At 33.0% G+C, this 20,972-nt stretch overlaps 3 protein-coding genes across 7 annotated transcripts; 2 read left to right on the forward strand and 1 right to left on the reverse strand.

The window, feature by feature from the left end:
- The first annotated feature begins 1,817 nt into the window (after window positions 1-1,817).
- On the forward strand, window positions 1,818-7,262 carry LOC123220508 (putative disease resistance protein At3g14460). 3 transcript variants are annotated; one of them, XM_044642750.1, is made up of 4 exons: window positions 1,818-6,144; window positions 6,241-6,303; window positions 6,376-6,656; window positions 6,780-7,262. In XM_044642750.1, the coding sequence occupies exon 1, from the start codon at window positions 1,878-1,880 to the stop codon at window positions 6,123-6,125; it is 4,248 nt and encodes a 1,415-aa protein (XP_044498685.1). In that variant the 5' UTR covers window positions 1,818-1,877; the 3' UTR covers window positions 6,126-6,144; window positions 6,241-6,303; window positions 6,376-6,656; window positions 6,780-7,262. The 3 variants fall into 3 exon arrangements, with proteins under 3 accessions (XP_044498685.1, XP_044498684.1, XP_044498686.1); XM_044642749.1 differs by having other exon boundaries at window positions 6,241-6,656; XM_044642751.1 differs by having other exon boundaries at window positions 6,241-6,656; window positions 6,820-7,262.
- A 1,159-nt stretch (window positions 7,263-8,421) lies between these two features.
- LOC123220314 (thioredoxin-like fold domain-containing protein MRL7L, chloroplastic) lies at window positions 8,422-11,118 on the forward strand. Of its 3 annotated transcripts, none has more exons than XM_044642447.1 (6): window positions 8,422-8,543; window positions 9,115-9,321; window positions 9,440-9,978; window positions 10,379-10,460; window positions 10,536-10,647; window positions 10,745-11,118. In XM_044642447.1, the coding sequence occupies exons 2-6, from the start codon at window positions 9,148-9,150 to the stop codon at window positions 10,888-10,890; spliced, it is 1,053 nt and encodes a 350-aa protein (XP_044498382.1). In that variant the 5' UTR covers window positions 8,422-8,543; window positions 9,115-9,147; the 3' UTR covers window positions 10,891-11,118. The 3 variants fall into 3 exon arrangements, with proteins under 3 accessions (XP_044498382.1, XP_044498381.1, XP_044498383.1); XM_044642446.1 differs by having other exon boundaries at window positions 9,135-9,321; XM_044642448.1 differs by lacking the exon at window positions 8,422-8,543 and having other exon boundaries at window positions 9,181-9,321; window positions 9,435-9,978.
- A 5,603-nt stretch (window positions 11,119-16,721) lies between these two features.
- Window positions 16,722-20,694, reverse strand: LOC123220404 (probable methyltransferase PMT19). Its single transcript, XM_044642620.1, has 6 exons — window positions 19,860-20,694; window positions 19,273-19,483; window positions 18,689-18,986; window positions 18,030-18,419; window positions 17,505-17,582; window positions 16,722-17,098 (listed from the first exon to the last, which is right to left on the reverse strand). The coding sequence occupies exons 1-6, from the start codon at window positions 20,493-20,495 to the stop codon at window positions 16,900-16,902; spliced, it is 1,812 nt and encodes a 603-aa protein (XP_044498555.1). The 5' UTR covers window positions 20,496-20,694; the 3' UTR covers window positions 16,722-16,899.
- Between the last annotated feature and the right edge of the window lie 278 nt (window positions 20,695-20,972).

Consider the following 20,972-nt stretch of genomic DNA (forward strand, 5'->3'; position numbering starts at 1 on the left):
TTAGGCATAACAAAAAAAATTAGATATTATACAACTTTGATCCTAGACAATTCTTAATAATAGAAATCTGAAAATTAGGAAACTAATTCACTACATATTAGGATAATACAAAAATAAAAAGGTGATGAGTAATCTTAATTAAAGATAATGACAAAACTTGATTTTAGGAATTAAAAGCTTAATTGAAGAAGATGCACTTGATTTTAGGAATTTCATTTATCATAATCTTCAAATAATTTTTTAATTTTTTTTATTAAACTAAAAATGGAAAAATAAATACTATAGATGGAGTCCTTTAATGTTTATAAAATTATAAAAACTTTACTTAAATGTTAAGATAGACAATGAGAGTATGATAGTTGAATTATGTATCTTATCATATATATAAAAAAACATAATTTTCTATATCATATATCGTATATTATATCATATTATAAAATATATCTTTTTAAAAATATTAATAAAAAATTTTAATTATCGTATTATCATTTTAGAAAATATTCAAACACTCTCTATCATTATGAAAATTCCAGTGATTCACTCTCTCTCGTGTGTGTGTGTGTGTGCGCGCGCGCACGCGCACGCACGTTGCTTTCCTCTCATTTTTTTGTGTACCAAGAAAAGAAATACTGATTAATTATAGGTATTAGTAAGGAGCCACACAAAAACACTAGCAAGCGACCAGCATGAGGCAATATGCTTATCTAATTAAACTATGTGTATAATTAATATATATAATTTTATACATAAATAATGACATATCATTAAATAATTGAGTATTATTTTATTTTAAATTTAAAACTATCAAATCACATAATAATATATTATTATTTATGCATAAAATTATATATATTATTTATACATATAATATTTCTCATATAATAATATACTTATCTAATAAAACTATATTCATAATTAATATGTATAAATAAATATATATATATATACATATATTATCATATAATTAAATATTATTTTATTTTAAATTATTTAATTATACAAAAATATATAATTATTTATATATAAAATTATGCGTATTATCCATGAAGATAAGGTTTCTCATACTTATCATTTGTTAGGCATTATCTTACCCCGGCAAATATCTACATACATACAAAATGTCACATGGATGTTTGCGTCAACCAGAGAGTTTATGAATTTTGGTACACACATAAAAGAAATTTCTTGCAGGTCGTAAGTGACAGGCTTAAATTTTCCATATTGTCATCCTCAAATTAATTATCCAACCATTTAATTATTTCATCCACATTTCTGGTTTGCAAATTTGTTTCCTGCCTTTAATTTCCATACCAATTCTATCATTTCTACCATCCAAAAAAATATTAATTCTTTATTGCAAAATTTTAAATGTCATTTGAGTGACCTCCATGCATTCAAACTTCTTAGTTTTAGTATCATATGATGCATATAATATATCGTAAAAAAAATATATATATATATATATATATATATATATATATATATATATATATATATATATATTTTAGAATGAATAAAAGATTAGTATAATATAATAAAAATTATAATTTTGTAATACACAAGATAATGAACAATTTGAGTACCACATATTAAAGTCAATGGAAGTTGATAAACCCAAACAAGCATTGTAACATTTTGAATGCGCACTTACTAAATTAATATGAATACACACTCACTAAATTTTAAATAAGTTCTGTTTTTTCGTTCCGAAGTTTGCATGTGGCTTCAAATTTAAACAAACATGGTCCAATATTAATATAAGGTCAAATTTCAGTCGTACTTTTGGATAAAAGCAGCCAGTTTCTCTTTGCTTGCCTTGTACTCAGTGATATTTTTGGGATAATTCCTTTCTTTCTTCATTCTGAACGACCAAAAACATGTCATTTTTGGTTGAGCCTGTTGTCTCCGAACTCTTTAATGGATTGTTTGAGATATTGGGGTTGAAGGATGTGCGAGACTTTGCACGGCAACTCGTTGGAGGAGTAGATTCAGAGCTAGAAAATCTGAAAACTAAGTTGGAGATGATTCAACAAGTGCTATATGATGCAGAAGCAAAGCAACTGTCAGAAAGGGCTGTGAAAAGGTGGCTTGACGATCTTCAAGACTGGGCTTATGATGCAGTAGACATACTGGATCAGTTTGCCTACGAAGCTCTGCGACGCAAACTGAAGCCAAAACACCAGGCGAGATCTAGCAACGTATCCAGCTACCTCCCTGCTTCTCTCACTAGTCCCTTGTTCGGTGTCCGCATGGGATCACAAATCAAAGACATCAGCAGCAGCTTAGAAAAACTCAGAAACCAAAGAATTCAACTTGGATTGCAAGTAACTTTGGGAGGGACATCAAGTACTCCTACTGCACACAAAAGACCAGATCTAAGTTCAAGTGTGCAACCTGAAAAATTTGTGTATGGCAGAGATGAAGATGAAGCCAAACTAGTTGATATGGTGAAAACCCATCAACAAACTGGTGCCAACTTTCGAGTGATATCCATTGTGGGAATGGGAGGGATCGGCAAAACAACCATTGCCCGGAAAATATACAATCACTTACAAGAGATGGAAGATTTGAAGTTTGAGAAAAAAGCTTGGGTCTGCGTTTCTGATAACTTTGATGTTCTCACAATCTCAAAGGCACTTCTTCAGTCCATAGACTCCACGTCTTTTATTCCCAATAATTTAAATGAAGTGCAAATTAAACTGCGTGAGACAGTTACTCAGAAAAGGTTCTTACTGGTCTTAGACGATGTATGGAATGATATATACGCTGAATGGGAAATCCTCATGTCTCCCTTCATGAATGGTGCAGCAGGAAGCACAGCAATTGTCACCACACGCCTTGAAAATGTTGCATCTGCAATAAGATCCCATTTTACTCATCGTTTAAAGCCTGTATCTAATGACCACTGTTGGCAGTTGTTTCAAGAGCATGCATTTGAAAATGGAACAGCAGGTGATGCTCAAAGAATTACAGATTCGATTCGTAAAAGAGTTATTGAAAGGTGCAGAGGCTTACCTTTGGCAGCAAAGACTCTTGGTAGTCTTCTAAGATCTCAACGGATTGATGCCTGGCAAAATATATTAAACAGCAAAGTATGGAATACCTCTACTGAAAGTGATGTTCTCCCAGCATTAAGGCTAAGTTATCACCATCTTCCTTGCCATCTGAAAAGATGTTTTGGGTATTGCGGACTTTTTCCTAAAGACTATGAATTCGAGAAGAAGGAACTTGCATTTTTATGGATGGCAGAATGCATTGCTCAACCATCTTATAAGCAGCTGGACATGGCACTGGCAGGTCGGTACTTTGATGATTTATGTTCAAGCTCATTTTTTGAGAAATCAAGTGACAATTGTCGTAAATATGTGATGCATGACCTTATCCATGATCTAGCTCAATCCGTTTTCAAAGAAATCGGTTTCAGATCTGAGCAGGCCATTGTGAAGCTACCAGAAAAATTTGAAAGGCTTCGACATTTTGCTTATATTCCTTATGAATATGATAGTAGAAATAAATTTATAGAATTAGAAAAAGTAAAAGGGCTACGAACATTTTTGCCGGTATTCATGAGGCCTAATTATGCACGGTCTAGTGACTGCTACATAACTGCAATGGTTGTTTTTGACTTGTTGCCCAAGTTCAAAAAATTGAGAGTATTATCTTTAGAAAGATACTATATTACTCATTTACATGATTCAATTGGAGGTTTAATACATCTAAGGTATCTTAACTTTTCTTACACGATGATTAGAAGTTTGCCCGAGTCAACAAGTTCATTATACAACTTGCAGACTTTGTTATTAAAAGATTGTTATTGTCTCATGGAGTTACCTTCTAATTTGAGATATTTGACCAATCTATGTCATTTTGATATAAGTGGTCAAAATTTATTGAAGGAGATGTCGTATGGAATGAAAGAGTTGAAAAATCTTCAAATATTGACTAATTTTATTGTGGGCAAGGGCATGGATTCCAATTTGAATGATTTGATGTATTTAAGTATTCTTCGAGAGCTTCACATTACAGTATTAGAAAATGTGACTGATCCAAAACAAATAAGAGGGCAAATACTAAGCAATAAGAACCATTTAAAAGTGTTGTTGCTAGAATGGGGAGATCAAGTACTTAATGACTCAAGGAAACATGATGTAGAAATGCATACACTTGAGAAGTTAAGGCCTCCAAGCAATTTAGAAGAACTCACAATCAAAGGCTACGGTGGTGAAAATTTCCCATCCTGGTTTGGAGATTCTCAATCACTCTCTAATGTGGTAGTCCTACGATTAGAAAACTGTAACAAATGCACATCCTTGCCTTCCCTTGAAATGTTGAGCACACTTGAAGACTTGACCATCAAAGACATGAAAAGTTTGAGAAGAATTTGTTTCACAATGCCTTTGAAGTCATTAAAGGTTCTTCGTTTTGAGAATTTGCAAGAATGGGAGAACTGGGACACTTGGAAGGGAAATGAAGATGTTAAAGGACTCGCTCAGCTTCTCAAGCTTTCCATTATAAAATGTCCCCAACTTAGGAGAAACTTTCCTAACCATCTTCCTTCATTGATGAAATTGGTTATTAGGGAGTGTGCAAAGTTGGTGGTTTCATTATCAAGTTTGCCAATGTTTTGCAAATTAGAGTTTGATGGCTGCCATGGACAAGTGCGCAATAACAATATGATTGATTTTAAGTCGCTGAATTCTTGGAGTCTTTCAAATATTCATGAGATTGAAGTTAAATTAAAACAAGGATCCCAGAGAGTAGAGTATTTGGATATTGTTGAATGCCCAGAGATCATAGATTCATGGCAAAGTTTGGCTTATGTTGAGAAGCCGCTACAAGGTTTGCATGGACTCACCTTCCTCAGTAAGCTATCTATAGAAAATTGTACAAGAGATCTTGTTTTTCTTGAAAACACCAATTTTCTTCCAAATCTAAGTTCTCTTGAGATTAGAAAATGCCAGGCTCTAAAATCATTAGCAGAAGGGTTGAAGCAGAAGAATTTGGAAAGATTGGTAATTACAGAATGTGACTCTCTAACATTCATTGAAAGTGGTACTCTACCTTCTTCTTTAAGAAGGCTTGAGGTAAGATTTTGTAAGAAATTGGAATTTTTGAAGGATTTAGGCAGTTCCTTTGTTGAGTACTTGTCCATTCATTCATGCAATTTTCTCATATGCACATCTTCAGAAAGTCAATTACCTGAGACACTCAAGGAACTTGAAATTTCTGGCTGCCATAAGCTCAAAACATTGTCATCTAGGAGTTTGTACTTGCCTAAGGCACTTTCTTCACTCTCTATTCAATTCTGTTCAGGGCTAAAATCCATCGTTGAATCTTTCGATAATAGCAAGAGTCTCCGAAAAATTAATTTAAGGTACTGTGAAAACCTTGAATCCTTACCTTCAGGTCTACACTATATTCCCTGTCTGGAGAATATTTGGCTGCATGGATGTCCAAAATTGTTGGTTGGAGAAGAAGTTCCCACAAGCCTAATAGAACTCAGCCTTGTTGGAGATATGAAATTTGAGAAGCCAATGATAGAGTGGGATTTGCAGAACCTTAGAAGAGTTTATATTTATCAATGTGAAGATGCTGTGTCAATTTTACAAGAGGACAAGGGGATGTTGATGCTTTCCTCTCTAATTTCTCTATCCATTGGGGATTGCCTCAAATTGGAACATCTATCTTCCCTGATCTTTCAAAGCCTCATCTCTCTTGAAGATTTCACAATCTATAATGTCCCAGAGCTGAAATCTCTTCCAGATTTGTGCAGCCTCACCTCTCTTACAAAATTCACCTTTGAGAGATGCCCAAGGCTAGAATCTATTCACAATCTCAGTAGCCTCACCTCTCTTAGATGCTTGTTCATTTCAGAATGCCCAAAGATCCAATCCATTCCAGCCCTATGCAGTGTTGAAGATTTGGCAATCTCAAAATGCCCAAATCTCAAGTCCCTGAAAAGGTTGCCATCCTCACTTGTGTCCTTACGTATTGGAGATTGTCCATTGCTTAAAAAGCAGTGGAAAAGGAGTCAGAGAAAATATTGGTCAAAAATTGCTCATGTTCCGAAGGTTAAAATAGATTACAAATTCATCTTCAATTCAAAGGAGGCAGAAAGTGCTTAATCATCTCATTTCATTCGAGGTTTGTAATTTTTTTAATCCAAATTTTTATCTAATACAGCATTTTCTGATCCTCTGCTTCAAATTTTACCAACTTATTTTTACTTTCACTTAGCAGATCTTTTGCCTGGTATGAAATTCTGAGCTCTCAAGATAATTCTCACAGTGGAGGTTCATTAGGGTACCTGTCAACTCAATTCTAGTTGAATTTAACACTTCATGTAAACATCACAAGATCACTTCATTTCTGCAGAATCTGACCTTGAAATTCAATAGATCAGGATGTGTCCCTGGATCAATTCTTTCCCAGAGAAGGCTTGCTTGAGTGACAACAAATTGGTGCAACCTTTGAGGATAGATGTTAGGATCCTAAATATAAGATTTGAGACTTCGATCATATATTAGAAAGTATAGGCTTCTACCATGGGATTTATATGGCTTTTTGCTCTCCAATCAACAGCTGGCTTTCAAGATGTAGTTCTCCAATATTCATATCAATAGATTTCACAAAATCTCCTGAGGAAACTAGATGAGGTAAATTACATGACCTGCCTGCCCACTTCAAGTCTTTACGTGAGATGCAACTGTAAATCATGTACCAACTGTTCTACATAAATTTCAGCTGCCATTTAAATATATTTTTTCTTTCTTTTTCAGTTGCTCCAAACCATGAACAAAGAAGCTTTATCTTTTCCAGGAAGTATCATTTCAGATGGAGAGCTGTTGCTTGATATCTCCTAGTTATTGCTACCCTCACAGCAAGAAATGATTCAGTTTGTCTTCCGGAAGCTCCATTAATCCTGCTTCAGAATCATAAAATTTAACAAGCAACATGATTCCTTGTCAGTAGATCTTCAAGGACCCAGCTCTGCTAATTTTGCTTCTACATGGTGTATCTATCGCAAGACTTTGATGACAGTCTTTTTCTCAGTGTTGATTGATTAAACTTTTGATCATAGTTTTAACAATCAGATCGACCGGTTGGTTCTAATGGATTGCCAGTAGCCAGTTCAGTCCACAAGTAAAATAAATATTTTGTTTGTTTTTGCAATGGTCATTGTATGGCTTGGGATTTTTCTATTTAAACTGTATTTTAGATATTTTGGATATTACACATAGTGTTATTATTTGATAACATAAGTGACTTGTCAGCAAAAATCATGGAAAAAAATTAGGTATACAAATAAATTGTTTAAATTTATCAGCACAAACTAAGGCTATAGTTTATTATTAGGTGATGTATTTTTTTATTTTTCTTTTATTTTAAAATTACCTAATCAAATATATATACTTTGAATTACGACAAAATTAGACACAAAAGAAAACTATAAGGGGAAAGGAGAATTTCCCACCTAAGTTTTGGTAAAATGGTAAATATATACCTATAGCAAATGAAAAACTCAAATACCTATCCAAGTTTTAATCTGTTAAGATATACCTACAAATTTTCTGTTAGAGTTAAGAGATAAAATCGTTATTTTATCAATAGTATTAAAATAATTAAAATTATATCTCATTCCCCTCTTGGTTTAAAAAATTAACATTTCTCCCTATTAAGTTTTAAAAAATTTATTTTTTCCCCTAATTCCAAACCTGAAATCTGGTCATTTTCTTTGGAGAACGGTGGACCAACGGCAGAGAAACAGGATAAAGCCGTCCAAAAGATAACCTCTGAACGATGACCGTCGTCCAAGGATGACTACAATGGTCTAGATCTGGACGACGCTCGTCATATAATAATGCTCCCGTCAATCGCTGATCGCCAGAGAGAAGGATGAAGAAAAAATTTAGGGATTTGGAGAAAAAATACATTTTTCAAAGTTCAGACATGGGGTTAAATATAAATTTTTAAAACTTGAGAAGAAAAAAAATAAAATTATAATTTTTAATATTATTAAATAACGATTTTATCTTTATATTTAACAAAAAATTTAATGATAATTTCAATATAGGTGAGTGTTTAAGTTTTTCATTTGTTATGGGTGTATTATTAAGATTGAGCTAAAACTTGTGTGAGAAATAATGATTTGCCCAAACTATAAATATTAGCAGGTACAACCACTATGTTCCACCCAGTGTTTTCATAATTGACATTTCATGTTGTACATTGATCCCCTTAATGTTTCTAAAATTTGAAAAAAAAAAAAAAAAAAACTTCTTTATTTCTATGCTTTAGGTGTCAAAATCTACGATAAAAGATTTATAAAATTGTAAAATTCTAGTGCTTCGCGGGGGGTTTTCTGTTATTTTGGAAACTACAAGAGTATTTATATTAAACCTTAGGGAGTACATAGTGCGGGTTGCGTTAAATGATTATTTGGTATAAATGAATGGATACATTTGCCTTATCCATGAAAGGAGCAGCTGAGTTCTGGGTTTAGTCAGGGTTTTCAGCGACTCAAGAGGAAGAAGAGGAGCTCGGTGAGTCATTTCTCTTCTTATCGTTTCATTTAAATTGTTTTTTTTAGTGTTTCTCAGTTGCTTATTGCTTGTAATTGCTTGAAACCACTCAACAGAGCATTGGACTTTTTTGCAGTTGAGTATTATAACAAAGTTCATTTGTTCTTGGTTATTTCAATACCCTTTTGCGATAATGAATTTTTCTGAATGTACGGTTATTTTAACTTGCTCAAAATTGTTTCTTGAGGTGTGTTTGTGGGAAAGTTGAAGTCTTTTCACTTGAAAGTAATCCCAATTTCTCAGATGATTTGGATTTCCATTTGTCATGCATGAAAATGTTTGGGATTCTCTGTTTCATTATTGAGTTTTAGATATGGAATAAATTATAATTGGGTTCTATTTTCTAGATAGGTTTCTTGTTTTCACTTTAGTGGAAACTATAATTGAACCTTAAATTAACCCCGTTTTTTCGGATGACAGGTTTCTGTTGAAAAATAGATCGTATATTTTTATTTTTCTTTGATTTATTATCTTTTTAAAAGTATTTTGTTGCATATATATATTCTCTGTGTGTTTATTTGATGTTTTGTAGTGTTATTTTGGAATCAACAGGACAGTTTAGAGCATGGCGCTACAGCAAACATTAAGTTTCAAGTGTTCATATCCACCTCTAAAGGAAAATACATTCAGAACTTCTTCATTTGTTGTTAAAATTCAATCCCGAAGCGGCGCTGAGGTTTCTTCACCAAAGATGGAGTGTACTGATCTTATATCAAACTCTCTTAAATTGCCTTTAAGGGTATGTTGATTTTCACCAATTCATGTTGAGCATCCCTTATATATTTTGTCTTTATCTGTGTGAATATATGTTGATATTTATGTAAATTATGGTGGAATTTAATTTTTTAAAAGGGCAGGCAGCTAGTTTAAGAAGAAGTATAGCAGTGAGATCTTTGATGGAAAAGCTTGGAAAGAAAGGAGGAGGAGGAGAAGAATCAAGTGATGCAGATGATGATGATGATGATTCCTTCATGAAAAATAATGTGGATGATGGTCCATTTATGGATCTTGAAGAGAGACTTGAATGGAGGAGAAAAATCAGAGAAGTCATTGATCGGTGTCCTGATGTTAAGGAGGAGATAGACCCTATTGAACGGAAGAAGAAGATGCAGAAGCTGCTGGCTGATTACCCCCTTGTTGTGGAAGAGGATGATCCTGATTGGCCAGAAGATGCTGATGGGTGGGGTTTCAATTTTGGTCAATTTTTTGACAAGATTACCATCAAGAATGTAAAGAAGGATAATGATGATGAGAATTATGATAGCGAGAATGAAATAGTATGGCAAGATGATAATTATATCCGCCCAATCAAAGATATCAAGACTGCAGAGTGGGAAGAGGCTGTGTTCAAAGACATTAGTCCTTTAATTGTTCTTGTACATAATCGGTATAAAAGGTTAGTTTTTGCTTATTTTTTAGCTTTACTTTTTAAACTCATTTAAGTTACTTAAACATTAGACCGTGATTTAATTTCCCCCAGGGGATCGCTCCACTGGTTTACGAGCCCATTTCTTTTGGCTGGCCACCCAAGTTAGATCCTTGGGGATAGAGTAGGGGAACAAAAAATAGATTTGGGTTATGACTCATCCCCTATCATTTCAATAAAAAATTTAAAAAAAAAAAGACCATGAGGTAATTTGATGGTCTAGTTGTTCAAATTTGAATACCTTTTCGGCTCTACTATGCTCATGGTTTTTTGATGGAAATAGTTGTACAAATCTGTTTAATTTTTTGCATCTCTACTGTGTTGATGGTATGTTATGTTGTCATTCGGAAATTGATTTGATTCTCTTCAGACCAAAGGATAACGAAAAAATTCGGGATGAAATAGAGAAAGCTGTGCACATCATCTGGAATTGTCACCTACCTTCACCAAGAGTGAGCAATAGCAAAACTACTTTATTTATCTTCATTTGTTGGCGTTCTCTGCCGTAACATTATTATATCAAACAGTGTGTAGCAGTTGATGGTAATGCCGAGCAGGAGTTGGTTTCTGCTTTACAAGTGTCCATCTTCCCGGAGGTTATATTCACTAAAGCTGGAAAGATCTTGTACCGAGAAAAAGGTTTTTTCTCTTTTTAAATTAAAAAAAGCCTATAATTTTCTCTAGGTAGTCATAAATAATACTTACAATCTAAACTTCCTTTTTACTGGTTTTTCAGCAATTCGAACTGCAGATGAGTTGTCAAAAATGATGGCTTTCTTTTATTATGGAGCTGCCAAGCCTGACTGTTTGAAAGACATGGGAAGTAGCCAAGAAATGATCCCATCTGTCATCATCAACCGTCCAACAGAGCTGAAGCTATAGGAGTTGTTCTTTAGAATAAGTCTCATATGGAAATACCTTGTATGATAACTAATTCTGATTTATAGCTTATACATAAGCTAGTGTAGGTGCTCTTGGAACGTTTAGTTATTTCTTTATCACTGGTTTCAGAAGCAACTATGTCGACAGCCTTGTCTTCGCATCCTATATTTTTGCACACTGGAAACAAATGAAATTAGCAATGTATGTTTTTGATGCTTTGCTTGAAAATTTGGGGTTTCTCTTCTTGATTATAACAGTTCTTACAAAGAACTAAATGAAATTGTCTCAAATGCATGACATTAAAGCTCCCCCTATGTTTCTCTCTTTCTCTATTGACCCATATCTTACTTCCTCTAGTGATTATCATATCATTTTCAACATCAAACATTACGAAACTGGTTTGTCGGCATCAATTTTGGCCTTTTAGGTAAGAGTGGCCGAGCTGACCTTGGTATCTTTATCTCATTAATACAAGTCCTGCCATTCCAATTTTTACCATGGCGGCAGATGAAACCCCAAGTTTGTGAAACAATAATCCAGTGGTCTGGCCTTGAACCTTTTTCAGATTCTCTCCTTTGTAGAGGTGGCAGTCGGCTGGGTCGACCTGGGCGCAGCCCACTGAGTTCACATGTCTGGTTAGGCTGAGTCAGTCTTGGGGCCTCAGCCTAAATTATGTCTCACTATATAAACAATATGTAAAATTAATTTTATTCTCACTCAATCATAGTTCTCCCATTTGTTCTCCTTGTATCCCTCTTGCTCACAATTGGTAAATAAAATGAAAAGGCTCATCTTAATTTATATCAAATACATGCCAACTTTCATGTAACACTTTTTCTAAATTTTTATTTTTTATTTTTAATAAAATTATCTACATCCAATTTTAAGTATTATGTTAAATACATAAATAATAATCTATCATATGACACATTATCAATGGCGGACCCAACTAAGGTCAAGAGAGGTCAGCTAACCCCCCTTGACTTTGAAAAACTTTCCAATAGATCCTTCAACCTTTTATGTGACCCTCCCTAATTTTTAGTTCACTTCCATTGATTTTGAAAATTTTTTAGATATAACCCGTAAAATTATATTTGACTTCTTTTAAATTTTAGGCCAAATGACTATTTTCCACCCAAGGTTTGAAGCAAACTCAACTTTCCATTTGTTAACTATTGAAAATTCAAATATCCACCATTCTGTTAAATTTTATTATTATTGTTAGGGATAAAATTATTATTTAATTAAAATATTTAAAAAACTATAAATTTATCACATTTTCTCTCAAAGTTTAAAAACTAACAATTTTCTTTTTCTTCCCCCACCCAACGTTTGAAAAATCAACATTTTACCCCTAGAGTTTTTTCCTCTCCTCTCTGACAATAATTGATTGTCACCAATCGTCGGTCATCCTCTCCCTCATTATAGCTTGTCCTCTCCCTCACCAGCCAACACACAATGAAGAGACTGAGATCTCTTTGTCGCACGACCAAGAGATCTCGATCTCTTCATCATGTTTTCATGCGATGAAGAAATCTTAGGTGGGAAGTTGAGTTTGTATCAAACCATGGGTGGGAAATAAAATGAAAATATTTAAAAAACTATAAATTTATCACATTCTCCCCCTTAGTTTAAAAAATAATAATTTTCCCCCTCTTCCCCCACCCAAGGTTTGAAAAATCAATATTTCACCTCAAGGGTTTTTTCCTCTCCTCTCTGGCAATGATTGGTCGTCATCAACCGTCGGTCATCCTCTCTCTCACTAGTCGATGCATGATGAAGAGATCGAGATCTCTTCGCATACGATGAAGAGACCTCGGTCTCTTTGTTGTGTTATTGTGCAACGAATAAATCTTTGTCTCTTTGTTGTGTAACAAAGAGATTGAGATCTCTTCGTGCACTAGCCGGTGAGGGAGAGGATGAAAAGATCTTAGTCTCTTTATCATGTCGTCATGCGATGAAGAAATCTCAGTCTCTTTGTTGTTTTGTTGTGTGACAAAGAGACTAAGATCTCTTTGTGCGCTTGTTGGTGAGGAAGAGGACTATCGATGATAGTCAAAAATAGAGAGCGACTGAGAGAGAAGCTGAGAGGGAGGGACAGCGTTGTCGTCTCCAACTGTCAGAGTGTACTAGGAAACCCTAGGAGGGAAATGTTGATTTTTCAAACCTGGGCGCGGGTAAATTTGTTAGATTTTTAAACTTAAGGAGAAAATATGATAAATTTTTTGTTTTTTTAAATATTTTAGTAAATGACAATTTTACCTCTAATAGTAATAGTGAAATTTAACAAACAAGTGGGTATTTGAATTTTCAATCGTTAACAAGTGAAAATTTTACTATTTTTTCATTAACTCTCCCATATTTTAATTTTATTCAAGCTTAACCCCCTCAATATTATTTTTGAATCCACCACTGCACATCATTTGAGTATCTAATTAAATATTTAAAATAGGGTATACATTACATTACTCATATTTTATCGGATGTCTTTAACAATAGACATTTTCTAACATAGTTTATTGCGGGTCTAATAGGTTGCAACGAAGTTGATGCGTCAATATGTTGCACGGAGCATTTACTTGATAGTAGAACGTACTAATGAAACGTGCAACACATTCTGTCAAGATCAATGCAAGGGAGGCAAAAGCAAACAACGTAATAAAACAATATGGTTGCCATTGTTATTGCTAAGTTAACATATTAAGCTATATTTGTTAGACTATGATCTTCGAAATTTCTTTCGTAATGGATGAAGAAAAAGGAAAAAATATTGTCCTACTTGATGAATTTTATTGAACTTGAAGATACAACTTTATACAAGAAATATCCTATAGTCATGCTAATCCATTTTAAGTAATATAAGTATAATAGCTAGTAATTTAAATCTTAAATTTAATAATCTACCGCTAATACAAGACATATATATCCCATGAATATGATCATATTGTTGTCTGTCTCAACACTCCACCTCAAGTTAATAAATGTTAGAAACTCCCCACTTGCATATAATAGTTGAGAAAGCTCTTTCTCTCAACAACTTGATAAACACATCTATAAGTTGATTTGCAAAAGTAACATATCTAGTTACAATTGAACCGTCTTGTATTTTGTTGCGAATAAAATGACAATTCATCTTTATATATCAGGTTGTTTCATGAAAAACGAGATTAGTTGTTATGTGTAAAACTGTTTTGATAATCGCAATATAACAATGTCGATTTTAGATACTATAGTTGTTCCTTTAACAATGAGGGTAGCCAAGATAATTCGCAACATGCACTTGTCATAGGCTCTATATTCAGCTTCTACCAAGAGGGATACGACTAGATGAACGCATCTACAATTGATTTGTCAAACTTAAAAGTTTGTATTATCAAAATTAGGGTAAGCAATCAATCACAATAATATCAAATAATGTAATTCAAGAACCATTCATATACAAATTCATATAAAGATGCAAAACATTATCTATTTCTTAATATGCATCAAATCATTGTAAATCTCTAAATTTGTATAAACATGTTCTTGAATTTAACTGACTTTAAACTTGCCCTAATTCTATTCCAAAGAATTTTGAATTCACAATTATCACATGTTAATTAAATTAAAACATACCTAACTTAATCGATTATTTGATAAAAGCTTTTGGTTTGATTGTTGAAGTACAGAGGCTTGAATATTGTTGAAGTACATAGGCTCATAACTTATTATCAAACTTATACTTTATATTAATTATACATGAACCACACTAATGAAAATATTTTTACATAAAAGTAACATATTACCAAATAACAAAAAAATGACTTAAACAACTTCAAAAAAATTAGGGTCTACGAGATAATAATAGTATTCAATAATATTATATGTACCCAATTTTAACTATCTAACTAGATATTATATAATTTATTATTATGTGGTTATACTATAAGAAATATTCAATTTATGGATGAAATATTTGGTTTTTAAGGACGAATTTTTTATTTTTAAAGACAGATTTTTGACTTTTTAAGATGAAATTTTTCTATAGCATTAGATGATTTTCGAATTAAGAATAAAATTATATTCAACCACATAATGATATATTATATAGATATATAATTAAATATTTAAAACTGGATGCATATAGAATTACTCCAATAGTATTAATATTTGTAATAACTAAGTGTCGCCCAACTTGCTTGTTTGAGACCAAACCTTCTCAATAAAATCTCAAAACAAACTCTATTTGCAACCCAATTAGAGCTGTCAATTTTTAACACAACCTATTAACCTGACACAAAAAATATCAAGTTAGAGTTGAGTTTTTTTTATACGAAATTTATTTCAGATTAATTAACATGACTCAAAATTAAATCAAATAGTATTAGAATTCATACAAAAGTAACTCAATACAACTTGAATTAACTTGAATGTATTAGAGAAATATTGTTTTAATAGAATTTATTATGGATAAATTATAAAAATGCTAAAAAATAATATCAACAACAGTTGAAATATTTATAAATTATATAGTTGTATCTTTATATAATTATAAAGATACAACTATATATAATTTATACTTTATAATTTATAATTCTTTATAAATTATAAATTATAAATTATATATAGTTGTATCTTTACAATAATATAATTACTCATATTATTGTTTATTTCAATATTTTATTTTATTATTAAATAGTAAAAATTTGATTTGATTAATGAAATTATAGTCGTGTTTTAAAAGTCTTACTGATATTATAAGTATATGTTATATCTTTATAGTAAAACTTTAAAATATTTACAAATTGTATATAATTGTATCTTTGTATAATTATAATTACTCATATTATTTTTTTATTTAAATATTTTATTTTATTATTAAGTAGTAAAAATTTGATTTTGTGAAAAAATTAAAACGATAAAAACATTTTGGAGAGTAAAAACGATGAATAATTTTAGGTTAATTTGAATTAGGTTGAGTTAGCTCGAATATTAACGGGTTGAACTATGATTAAAAAATTTCGACACGATTCTAATTTCGGTCAGATAAAATTAAAAATCTCTAACACAAAACATAAACTAATATAATACTAATACGATTTGATAATACGAACTATCTAGTTTAGCCCAAATAAGCTTTTAAAGCAACAATAAATCTATCACTTTTAAAAATGTTCATTTAATGTTTTATAAGCCTTACTAGCTGATAGTGGGCCATTTGAAAGGCCATGTGGGTTTACTTAGTATTCCTCTGTTTTATGGGCCTCGACCCAGCTTTTCTTAGAAAAGAGGCCTCACCCAACAATGTCCAAACTTTGAGCATAGGCAAGTTGTAAAATTACTAATAAATGATATTCAAATATTTTAAAAAGAAATTAGCATTTACTAAATAATATTTAATATATAATATATGTTTTAAATATTTTAAATTAACTTTGTTTAAGCAAATAAAAAAAATCAAAATTATACAAACTCAACAGTACAAAACCACTTCAACATGAGCTATTATTAAATATAAATCGTTAATTTAAAATCTAGATCAGACTATCAAATTTGATTGAGAGTTAGTGTCAAATATGGTACGAGTTAGTGTAAAACCTATTTCTGTCATTGAACCAAATTGCTCTAGAGTTGATCCAGGTAAATAGCATTGAATTGTGATTCAACCACTAAATCGACCCGATACAACCATCATGATAACATTATACTGACATCATATGACTAAAACTTATTTTAAAATTTAATTATGTCACGATCTCATCATCGATCAAACCGACCTCTTAACTGATCGATTCGGTCAAACTGATCGACTTATGAACTAACCTTTTGATTAGGTCAACACTTGATCCACGTTTAAAAACATTGGTTTAAATATAATTAATCATACATTTTCTCATCATATATTACTATAATCCCTTCTTCAATAATACATAAATCATATATAGTACATTTGCTCATCAAATATTATTATTTTCCTGGTGCAATGATACTTTTACATGGTGAAAAAGGGTTAGCAGCAAGTGTATTACCTTATTCGGAATTGTCAACCAACAATATCTTCTCAGGATTGAAGGGTCCATTTTCACTGTGTAAAATCTTGCTATTTAATCTCATTCTGTCTGTGATGTCTTTCACTTTCACAATGACATCCACATGATCTCTTATTATTACAGCTCCTTCCGGGCGAAGAATTCGATAAATCTCAAGAAGAATATCAACAATGTCACACCTGCACAAAATTAGCTCAGCTAAGAAATATGCATGAAAGTTTGCTTGCATCCATCCATGTCATACATGCAATGCAGCAGGCTTTGAACACATTCTGACTTCAGACATAGTAAAAGGGTTTACTCAGTTGTGTCATTCTAGCTCAAGGCTTAGGGAAAATTTCTTTGACCACAACCTCGAAAGTATGATTGAAAGATATCAAAGTTAAATAGTTTGCCGATAGAAAAAAAAAAATCATCAAAATATCCTGCAGCATGTATCACAGAGAAAGCAATAATAAATATTTTCTGCTAAAATGGCTAGATGCACCAAAAAAACTTTAGAAATTGTTACTTTGTAGGACAACTGCTTTCGTTTGCTCTTAGCTTTTCCTCAAATCAATATCAGAGATAATTTGGAATACTTACTTGTGCATATACAAGCTAAATATACCATAGGCATGTATCAAATCATATGTTCTAGGATATGTTGAAAAGGCCTCGCACCTGTGACCAAGCAAAGTCGAATCATCTGTTAAATTCTCTTCAAATTAATTTACAAGTAGCAGACAATGTAAAATGCACTTCAATTCTCGGTGATGGCAACACTCAGTCTTCAAAAATATAAAGCAATGAGGACATATGGTGGCATAGGAACCATGAAAACCAGAGAAACAAACAATATGTGGATTTCAGGTTAGAGTTATGGAATGGATAACTATGTTTTAGTTGAAGAAACGTATTTGATTAGAAACCATACAAGCGACACTCCTATCTCAAAAGATAATTGATAATAGAGTATCCAAACAAGTTCTGCAGCTATTAGTTACGAGTAGCCAAATAATAATGTTACCAGGCTTCTAGCTAAACTTTAGTAACTGACTCAAGAACATCATTACCCAAAGTAGGTTTGGGAAGAAAAATAGGAAGCAGAAGACGGTATGTTAGTCTTACCAATCCATGTAAGTTCCGATGAGGCCACGCTCATACAAAACTCCAAGCGTATTTTGTTTTGCATCATAGGGAACCACATTCATTACCCAAACCGGATACCTGACCAGTGCAGCTGCAAAGCCCCCTGAACCAGCATTCATGTCCATTATGTTTCTAGTTTTACCGGAACTGAGAGACTTAAGTATGATCTCATAGTAGGAAATTCTCTTTTTCCATAACTGGTTATCTTTATCAAAATCCTTAACTGTTAGGCCTCTAATAATCCCACTTCTAATTCGAGGCGGAGCCCTGTTCAACCTTTTAGGCCAACTTTCAAGAACGCCTCCAGATATATTGTGGATATCTTTCACATCTGGAAGAGGAGTAATGCAGGGAACCATCTTCTTGTACCTTTTGAAGAATTCATAAACAACACAGATAGACAGAGCATAGTTATTAGGAAGAGTTAGAAAGTTACAATTGCATATGAAAATTATACGGTCATATTGCATCTGCATAACTTTTCTGCTATCATCTCTCTTAAAGAAAATGTAATATTACACTGTCAGAGATAATAATTAGGAATGTGCAATGATTGGTTCAACCTAATAGCGAATTTCAACATAATTAACCTTATCACTTTCCTTGTTAACCAGAATAAATGGAATGAAGGTACTAACCAAACATAATCAGGATCAGTTGTAACACAAAATTGTGCTGATTTCTGAGCCTTTGACTTCCGGATGCAGTGCACATGATTAGTAGGCTTTTGCCACACAGCAATCGGTCCTCTCTCGCCAATTTTTTTCCAGCACAGTTTTTTTGCGAGATCTTCCAAATTGATCTGCTCATTCTCCAAGTCCTTAGCATCTCTCTCCCAACCTTTATAGTTAGTCTTCCAACTGATAGGTGGCCCAGATAACACCCAATAGCCTCCCGGACGTAAAACTCGGTCTATCTCCATCAGGTAAAGCCCATCTAAACACATGAACTTGGAATTAACAAAAGATAAGAACAGAAAACGAATGAAAAGAGAGATAATAGCTTCTTACACTACATGCATGAAAATAATTTTATTTCACACTTGATTTTGGTTCTAGTCTGCTAATTATACAAACAATTTTGGATTCCCAAGATCACTTTGCAATGAAATTATCTGATCTTACTGATAGCTAAATTTTAGAAGCACCATTAGACTTCATAAACCATTGAGGAAAACATGGAGAAATCAGGCATCCTTATCTGAAGATTCAAGCAAGAGTACCATAATTGGCCCACGGCACAAGGCACCGAGAGCAATGTGCCATATCGAAAGATCTTGATGGATATGGAAGCCGATATGTGCCTAATATACCAAGCATCGCTGGAAGTCCTCTTTCCAGTGCAAACTGTACTTGAGCTTCGTGTATATCCCTAGGAGCAATTGACATTGTCAAGATGTCATAATTCATTAAAGCAGCTCCAAAGCTTGCAACCTGAGGAGAAATGTTTGCAGCATTCACTGATACTGATGCTTTGTAGATTGCAAATTAACAGAAAATGATTTTAGTAAGAGACATTGAACTAAACCCAGAATTAGTTTCACTGCACCAAAAGCCCCAATTCTATACTGGGAAAACAATTTAAATAGCAACAGACTCTTCTACCTTTTTTCTGCAGTCTTAAAACCTTTCTGTCTAATTCTTTAGTAAAGAAAATTTTAAAACAAGCAGAGTAATTCTAATTCATTATCCAAACTTGCACCATTATTACTAAATTTACCCTACAAATAAAGTGATAATCAAGTAAATAATCGAAATTTTTTACCGATCAAATCAGCAAAAACAAATTTTGAATATCTATCAAGCTTACCCCACATCCAACATCAAGAACAGTTCTTATCTTTCCAGATTTCAAAGGCACAAACTTCTTGATCAAATCAACATAACCCTTTGCTCCCATTGGAAAAGAAGTCCCACCACCAGGAAAAACAAAACGCTCACCTTCCAATCGAACCCAATTCTGAGATTTCTTAGACACGGTCAGCTTCTTGAAAGGCACATTCTTGTGCCAAGCATAGTCTTTGCTCTTTGGCCACCCAAAAGGCCTCCTATAACCGACAGGCTTTGGAACCAAACACTTGACTCTCCCCACAGGGCAATGCCTCTCTCTGTGAAAGAACCTTTCAACAGTGAAGTTCTTTTCAAGTGAAGGGTCATGGCAAGGCAGGTAATTGGTAAAGTTGCTGGGACAAAACTTGAATAAAAATGGAAGCTTTTGTGAGGATTGTGGAGGAAGAGGGAGAGTGTGGAGTGGCTCAAAGTGAAGAGGAGGAGAAATAGGGAAGTGGGTTGTGGAGTTAAGCTGCAAACAGTGTGAGAGAAGGGGTTGAACTTGAAGGGGAAGCACAGGTGCAGAGAGAGAGAAGCCGTGTAAGTAAGAGCCAAGAAAGTAGGAAAGAGAGACAAGAATGGTGGTGAGAAAGAGCTTAACAAGAAGTGTTGCCATTTGGTGTTTGCGTCTTGTGGTTATGTAAAATTTTGGAGGTCCAGTGATGTTGAAACTGTGAATGAAGTCAGCACCATATTAAAGAGCCGTTCAGTTTAGTTCCGAGGATGATCCAGGGAAGCTAAAAGTATGAGGATTAGATCTGAAAAAATATCTTTGGTGATGAGGGTCTCTCTCTCTCTCTCTCTCTCTCTCTCTCTATCTCTTTCAGACTCGGTTAAATCAAAATATCGAGTTGACTCAAAGATTTCCTCCTTCTAACGGACCTGTCGGGGGGCAATGATAGACTGAGATATCAGCACAATTAATGCAAGGCCAAATGACTTATTTTCACCTGGTTTGTGATGTGATGCCAAAGTTAATATTTGGAAGTTTAAAAAATCTCAAATCTTATTTATAAATAAATTAGTATTAAAATATTTTATTAAAAGTAAAAATAAAATTATTATTTTATTAATAATATAAAAATATATAAAA

Source organism: Mangifera indica, chromosome 7, assembly GCF_011075055.1.
Source record: "Mangifera indica cultivar Alphonso chromosome 7, CATAS_Mindica_2.1, whole genome shotgun sequence".
Taxonomy (NCBI): Eukaryota; Viridiplantae; Streptophyta; class Magnoliopsida; order Sapindales; family Anacardiaceae; genus Mangifera; species Mangifera indica.